The 8,818-nt window shown below is 31.3% G+C and overlaps 1 protein-coding gene across 1 annotated transcript; it reads right to left on the bottom strand.

Annotated features, from left to right (window-relative positions):
* Positions 1-2,355: 2,355 nt before the first annotated feature.
* Cpr62Bb (Cuticular protein 62Bb) lies at positions 2,356-7,885 on the bottom strand. Its single transcript, XM_068774463.1, has 4 exons — positions 7,739-7,885; positions 6,513-6,609; positions 5,789-6,022; positions 2,356-2,957 (listed from the first exon to the last, which is right to left on the bottom strand). The coding sequence occupies exons 1-4, from the start codon at positions 7,838-7,840 to the stop codon at positions 2,866-2,868; spliced, it is 525 nt and encodes a 174-aa protein (XP_068630564.1). The 5' UTR covers positions 7,841-7,885; the 3' UTR covers positions 2,356-2,865.
* Between the last annotated feature and the right edge of the window lie 933 nt (positions 7,886-8,818).

Consider the following 8,818-nt stretch of genomic DNA (forward strand, 5'->3'; position numbering starts at 1 on the left):
GAAACCAATTATTTGCTAATATCTTTCTTGCAGGCGTACTAAAAAAGGATAGTTTTTTATTAGGCAATGGCGATGAACAGCAGTGATTTCTCCTAATGATTATGTATCCCATCTACTAAATAATACGTAATACGTCTGATTTTATATCCTGGAGGAATAGGATCGTGCGACTTATTAACCCAGTAATTAAGGCATAAAGCGCCCTCAAATCGGAACAGTTCAATGGGTATACTTTAGTTCGTTCTATATATTTGTTATATTGTTGTTTATGTTATGTAAAAACATAACATAAGTTATGTTTTGCCTTTTAAATAATCCTCTAGCGATGCTATGAACAATTACACTGTTGTGAAAAAGTTTCGAAATTTTTTTCGACTTTAAATAGTGATGTTTTAACCGTTGGCATTTATAGCTTCACCGGGTTTGACTTATGGCTGAAGACGCTTTCCTAAAGCTCTTTTTCGTAGTTACTAAAATAAGTTTATTTATACTCTCCTTAGCACTTCTCCTTTCTGTATGTGTAAGAAAATGTTTGATGCCGAAAAGCTCTTGAATATTAAACACGCAAGAGCCCCCGCGAAGTGTCGTCAGCTTGGTCATTCACAGGATACACTTTTAACTTTCCGTTTCACGTGTATCCAGTAGGAGTGAATCTCAGCTGGATCGGTTGCTATTATTGAATTATTTCAAAAGAAAGATTTTAGAGCAATGGAGGAATAAGGTTTTTACCAAACACAATAACAGCAGAAAAATATAGAAAAACAACTTTTGATTATCAGATTATTATTAATGTTATTTTTGTTTATTTCATATAATCCTGTCATGTATATGACATATGTTTAAATTAAATGAGATACATCTCAATTAGTTCAAATATTTATTAATATTTTATCTCCGATGTTTTTTGTCCTAGTCTAATTCATAATAAAACTTATTAGGAACAAAATAGTGGATTTTTTGGCTACTTTTAACAAGAGATACAATATTTTTTGTTTACAGTCAAGAATTGTTAATATTGTATCAAATTAAAATTTTAAAGAAACCTTTAAATATTTTTTATGATTAATTTAAAGTTCGTTAACAAAAAAGTCAATAATGTTATGTCCTGTGATATACACATAAATTTCAAATAATAACTAGAGCCGGTTTTACTTCAATAAACATGATAAATAAATCAATATATTAACGACCCCTTTGTTGCTTTTGACTTATATTGGTGCCGTGACACTTTGCTTTTATACTGTATTTATTTAAGCTATGATAGAAAATGCACCACATATTTCATTCTTTGTAAAACCGAGGTAAGAATACCTTTACATTTACGCTTATTATATATAATGTTGGTCTAGTACATCCATTGCTTGCACTGTGTGCGTGTTATCTTGCTTTTACGTTGTTTGTTCCTCAATCGTTCCTTTTCCTCTACCCTTCTATTAATGTCCAAATTATCTACAATTAACCTACGAAAAACACACCAAGTACTTCACGACAATGATGGCAAATTTTTCCAAAAACATACTGAACAATGATATATCATTACAAAAATTTTTCGCTCCGCTGCAGTTGTTTTAAATAACGCTATCATAAAACAACGTGTATAGACAAAATATTGATGTAAAATATTTCTAAACTCGTAAACCTTTATTGATAATATATATAATAAATAATGTACAATTTGAGCAGTGGTAACCCAGCGGTATCGGCTGACACTTGCGATCATAGGTCGCGGGTTGAATTCCCGGGATACAATACTATATTTACAGTTTGTGCAATAATAATATAGAACTGGCACTGCTCACAAATCAAGTTTCCAATCGATGAGCAGCTGCGTCATCTGTAAAATGTCATACCATAAAATTATGGAAGAGACCTATACGTAGCAATACGTCTATGGGAGAAAACCACAATAAAAAACACGGTCTAATTCTGTTATTAATATTTAAAGATCCTTTTTGTTTTATAATAATTATGAATATTTTTGTCAAAAAATGTTTGTACTGTTCAAATGTATATATTTTTAAAAGTAAAATAAAATAAATACATACAAATAAGTAAATGAAAACAAACTCTTCGTCTAAGAACGTTTATTGAATTTTATTGAATGACAAAACAGAACAGACTTTGTTTTATTGCTAATTAAACCACCCATTGTATTCAGGAACTGATAGCGTATTTGTAAATTAAAGTTTTTTGGATCATAATGATTGAAATAATAATAAATTAACGAGATTATTATTTGAATTATGTTTAGATCAATGAAACAAAATTATTTTTCTCGAGTTTTAATTAAAAAACGTAACGTATGTTTTGTATAACCAAATTTTACAAAATTATTTTTTCTTAAATATACACGGATTCCATTTTTAAAAGTACAAGAACTTATAAGTACCTTTGTCTTTAATTTGAGAAGTTGTAAAACTCTTAATTATAATAAATATTTCCTTTTATGTAGTAAAATTTTAATTTAAATTTAATTTATTTTATTAATTATGTCATACATGTGTCTGTATTTGGAGTCCTAGTGTCTTGGGGGAACTTGCCCGACCAAGCTGATTCAAACTATCTGCCCAATATAATGGTTACTTAAAAGACATAATACTTAAGCTAATTTACGCAGTTTATTTATTTAATTTCTTTCATGTCATAAATTAAGATCTGACGATAAGTAACAAGAGGAAACGAGACAGAGTTAATTCTTTAAAAACAATTTATGCCGTGTTAACACACAAATTACTTGATATGTTATTACAATATTACACCAACTTTATCTTATTTATTACTAAAAAGTTTTTTATTAGTTTTCAAGTTAAAACTATCATAAAGAGTTAAAATTACAAAAGTCTTTGTTGTTTGTAGTACGGGAACTTAATAAAAATTCTTTGACGTCAACTGATAAGGTCCGTCCAATGCATACTCGTCATATTCTGAATAATGCGGCACGTCGACCTTGGGAAACGCTGAAAAACAAAAGTGAATTCCTTTTAAAAGAATAAACAATGGAGCGCCCAAGAGACAATAGATTTGCGATTCGTTATCCGTATCCAATTAGGTATGCTTGTAGTAACACCGTATACTTTATCTGTTTTACGCAATTATTTTGTTTTGGCAACTATAAACTTGGGAAATTCACTGAACGTTATGTACTTACCAATATGAACACATTATATTGATCAAAAACGATTTTAAGAAACGACAAACAGTATAACAATGTTTATTACGTAATCACGATTGGTGATTAAGGATTAAAATATAAACTAACTTACATGAAAGCTTTAATACATGTTCTTTTATTAAATACACAAGATGATTGTTAAACGGTGTGAAAGTTTTGAAGCGTGAATATATAGTGGCAACTAATTTATTTTTATGATACAGCCTATATAAAAATCATTGTTTTCGGATATAATAAATAACTTGACTGTAAAATAGAAAATAAGCGTTTACGAAATTCGGCTGACTACATATTAAAATTAATTATTGTTTACTATCTATCCCTGGGTATTGTCTCAAGTATTTTGCCGGCCGGATTTCAATAGTTTCAGAATGATCACTACTATATATACTATCATATCATTTTATATATTATTTATCATATCATAAGTGATCCCTCTAATTGGGAAGCCTTTTGAAATATATAATAATGGAATTTTTGAAAAAAAAATACACACTTAAAGTTAAAATATTACTCATTAAAAGTTTTTACACGTATTATATATTATATAACCAATCATTCTGTATACGTCAGCGTGACCGTTTTTTTTTTTAAATCTTATAATTGTTGAAAATTGATCAAATATTATATATAATAATATATAACTTTGCTTGTTAGTGAATGTATCTAACGTCGCACCGGCAGTCTTTGCATAAACCGCCCGAGCGTTCGGATCTCTTAAAACGTTACTTTTTTTCTTTGTATGGACTGGCACTTCTGAAACATTTGCAAAGCCAACGGCTTCGAGATAATAGAGCGCAGAGGGCGCCTGACCTAAGTCCTTTTCAAAGTTAACAAAGCCTGATGAAGCACGCTCTTATTGTACCGATGTCACACCATGGAACTTCTACCGAAAACCTCGGCGGCTTCTCCATGGTGTGATAGGAAGTTCCCTTTAAGGGGACTTCGGCTTAGGCTATCATTCATCGATAGTAACCGTTTGGCATTCCAAGACAAGGGCAGCCGACAAAGCCGAAGCTCGACTTTGTTGCTATTACTTGACTAATACAAAAATATGACGCTTCCACTTCGAAAACATTAGCTCTTATCGAAAACGTACTGGAGAAAACTCCAACAACGCATCTTATCTAACTACACGTAGCATGCTTGGGGAGGCTTGTTATTCTCTTAGTTGAAAACAAGAAGATTCTCCAAAACTGTGTTCTATTGTTAATGCGTGGTCATCACCGAAATAATGTTAGTGATGTCACAGTTGCTCAGATCACGCTTTTTAAAATATTACTACGGCTATTTCTTCTCTACGTATACGAGTACTAACCTTTATTGATGTTAATAATGATTGAAAAAATAATGCATGATTTTCAAGTACGTTAGAGAAACGTGTTAAACAAACCTTGGCTGTGGCCATTAATAATAAAGATTTACATTTACAAACAATTAAAATTCTTTTAATGCCCCATTGTATTCATTACAACCACAAAAACTTGATGTCTTTTCATTCCACTTGCTGATTTTTAGTAGACACCGCTGCTCATAGACTTGTGCAAGACGGATCCTAACAACATTGACTTTATTAAAAGTTCTAGTTTGAATAATATACCAACAAATAATACGCACTTTATCTTAAATTATTTTAGTACGCGTTTTTTTTTTCAGATTAATTGCACGTGAATATATTTATAGTAAATAAATATTTTATTCTTTCACGAGTGTCTTACATCCAGCTTTTTAACAACTTTTTAAAGTTGTTGATTTTTAAAAGTCTTTTTAATGACTAATAAAAATCGAAAAGGTGGAAATGGTTACGTTACATATTTATACATTTTTGTGGAAGTTTTATCGATACTATCTTTTAAGAACGACTAATTGTAAATATCTTAAGCAAGATAAAAACATAGAAAACAAAAATTTAGTATTAAACAAAATAATTATCTATGACTAAACTAATTTACCAAAAAACATAATACTCATTTAGATAAGATAAATAGAAGAATAGATAAAAAGAACTGGTATAAAAAAGTTGAGAAAGTAGAAGATAGAATAAACGTTCATGTTCTTTTAGCAAAGACAACAATATGTCCCAAAAACACTTACAACAAATGCTATGCTACGATAATTTTATCGCGATGTAAAGAGTCTAGTGAAAAAAAATTGAATATATCGGCGAAAATGCATTCTGGCTGCCTACAAACCAGACCGTAAAGAAAACACGACGATTTGTGTATTATAATTTATAATTAATAAATAAATGCCTTAAATTAATGATTTTTTAGTTCAACAATTGATTGCTATCTGCGAGAGAGGCCTATGTCCTGCAACCAATTATTACAAAAAACTAAGAAGACAACCTTTTTTCGACGAACAACTCCGTAATCTTGGCTATTTCTTTTAGCTGCTACTTGTTTCTTGCTACATTTCTCTAACAAAAATCTAATTTCTTAACATCTACGTGTAAGAATATGTATCGTCTTGCTTTCGTTAGATATTTAACACATCTTATATTTATTACTACACTCATATGAAGTCACACAAGCTTTTGCAATTTCTCTATCTACAAACAAATAATTTACAAGTGCGAGCCTTAATATTATAAATAGAATAATATATAAAGCTTACCATACGGAGCAGGGGAAGCATATATAATTTGTTTGGGTATCACTGGAACTGCTTTGGGTATTACTCGTATGATCGATTGCACTGGAACTTCGGGTAGAGTGGTAACATGGACTGGTGCCGGCACGTGTACACTCGGCCCAATCTTGGACACAACCGCATTGAAACCATGAACAGGATCAGCTGTATAATCCACAGTACGTATAGATCCATCAGGTTCCACTAAAGAGTACTGTCCTGAAATTTCGCAATAAATATAAAATACAGTTTTATAATATAAACCACCAACCACCACCAACAGTTATAATTTTATAAAGTTTTATAATTGATGGTAAAGTTGGGATACGTTCTTTAAATTTTATCACAGATATTTTACAACTTGTCCTGTGAAGCTGGAAGGAAGAAACCTAGTTTTACAGCCATATGTTATGACCCATATATTAAGCGTAGAGTTTGTTTTACGGCACTGAGGGATAATAGATGAGAAGAAGTTTCGTAGTAACCAAAAAAGCTTAGTAGATTGGTAAGTTTAGTTGGCAGGCTATATAGCGCGTAGAATACATGGCCGCGGGGGCCCAAAGATTTCAAGCATCACGCAAAGTGGACTGACAACCTTGTTAAGATCATCAAAAGACGCTGGATGTAGACGACTTTTAAACAGTCTTATTACAAATCTATTGGGAAATCGTATATCCTGCGGGTTAAATTATGATGATGATTGCGATACCTTTAACAACATCACCATCCCTACTTTCGTGTTGTGATTTAACGTCACCCGTTGAGTGATCAGCGACTCCGTATGTGAAAGCGTATTTTGGACGTTCCTGTAACAAAAAAGTTTCATATGCTTAAACAGAAACTATAGAACTGAAATTATCCAATGGACAAGCATAGTGCGTTTGATATGTTTAATAGCTCAGACGTAACATTCGATCGTGCGGGTGTCTAGTTGTGAAAAATCACTATGACTTGTAGTCTCACATCAATATAAAGTTTCAAATAATAACCATAAAATTTCTTAATTTTCACACTTAAATTCGTGTAACTGCTTATACTAAAACCTCCTCAATATGCGGCATCGTTTCTTAATACAAATGATATGATACAGTTCTCAAATACGCTCCCATCCGAAATGGACTCACGTCAACCAAAGCGGCTGTCACGGGTCTAACACTATCTGTGGCTTCCCCGTAAATAACTTAGTCAACAAGTTACTAAAGCCATCCTTTTCTAAATTCAAGAACCAGGTCAGGGAGAACAAGAGTGTTAATATATCCAAATAGCTATAACAAATTTACCTGTATTTAAACTATTATGAAATTGGATATGAATGAACATTTGCAATTTCGTCCCATTTACAACTAAAAATACATTACAACAATAATCTATCTAATTTTCCTTATTTTAAATCGTAGAAAGCTTGTCAAATATGTAAGAATATCTATTAAAAACGAGCATTTATGTTAGCTTCTTGCGTAACAACATCCACGAACTGTGTTTATACACACTGACTTCGTCGATGTTGTAGGACGCAAGAAATGTTGTGTGATCATTACGCAGAATTCTTAACATGACACTAACATCTATATATTACACAAATATCTATACATTGTTTTAAATACATGTAAATTAATTATGATAAAAATTTATTTTGGTTAAAAAATTTCTTTTTGACATAATATATATATTTTCGCTTACAAAATGTATTTTATGCGTAATAAAAGAAGTCATACTTTTACTATTTATTTTTTACTTATATTATAAATATGGTTAACGATCAAATACATTACTGTGAATTTTAAGAGAGTCAAATCGGTACAAAACTACTACAATTAAAAGAATTGGTGAACGAGCACATTAAAATTTTTATTGCACCGTGTGCAATGTTTAAGTAGACATACTGACAACTACAAGCAGCTTGTAAAATAAGAATATGCAGAAAAAAATACTTACATAATAGTCATTGTAGGTGGGATTGAAAACCGGACTTATTTTTGGACTAGCGACCACGACCTGCAGTGCCACTATTAACAAACATACATATCTCCACATCATTTAAACAAACTAATTCAGATCTTCGGATACAACTGACGTACTATGTGTCTGATCCCTGAGTAGCACAATAGAGGGTTCACAGGCATTTATAAGTGGCCTTATTTGCTAGTGAGCGCCAGCCTTGGTGGGCGGGGCCAAGCTGCTTCCGAAAATGAAGTTTCCTCGGGCCCGCGAACGATGTAACGGCTAATTGAGAAAAGTTTCGCACGGCTCAATGGCCCAGAGCATGCAGATTACATTCTTTAAAAATAGTGAGTTTATGTGAGCCGGGGTGTATGACATCGATCCGCAACATAATTCTTCCATTAAATTGCTCTAGGAAAAGATTTTTCTTATTATAACTTGATCTTATAACATATTAAAATTTAAGATATATTCCCTGTATTTTTTACAGTTATGCTTTACCATTATCGATAACCTAAATTGCGGTAAAATTTGTCGTATTTTAATAAATATTTTTACCCATTTCAATATTCTTTTTTAGTTTTCAATATTGTATATAAAACAATTATAAGCTAAATCTATGAACAAAGAGTATACGGTTTCATAATACATTTCGATACATAATAGAAGTCGATTTAAATCCTCGTGTACTAAGAAAAATGTGTTTAAAAATTTTTGACAACATTGTTAACCTTTACTATTTTTTATTATTATTCACTTTATTATAATGCAAAGCGTCAGAAAGGTAGACCACGGGAAGAAAACAGAAGCAAAATTAAATCATAGTGCTCGTCTTCTGCTTCACGATCACCACTCTCAGTTAAAAATGCACGACTTTGTTCATTCGTTTGAAAATACTTAATATCAGGCATAATCTTCCTGAAGCTCTTACGAAACTATACCATAATGTTATATATTTTATCCCAGGTGTTATATTTATTAAAAAAGACAACGTATGTTTTAGTCAAATTTTTCTTCTTATAATAATACCATTTTTTTTAGATTGAATTAGGAATTGGAAGTTACCGACATAAT

Source organism: Battus philenor, unplaced genomic scaffold, assembly GCF_028537555.1.
Source record: "Battus philenor isolate CCGP_79_NKW_IND1 unplaced genomic scaffold, ilBatPhil1.0.hap1 SCAF_7, whole genome shotgun sequence".
NCBI lineage: Eukaryota > Metazoa > Arthropoda > Insecta > Lepidoptera > Papilionidae > Battus > Battus philenor.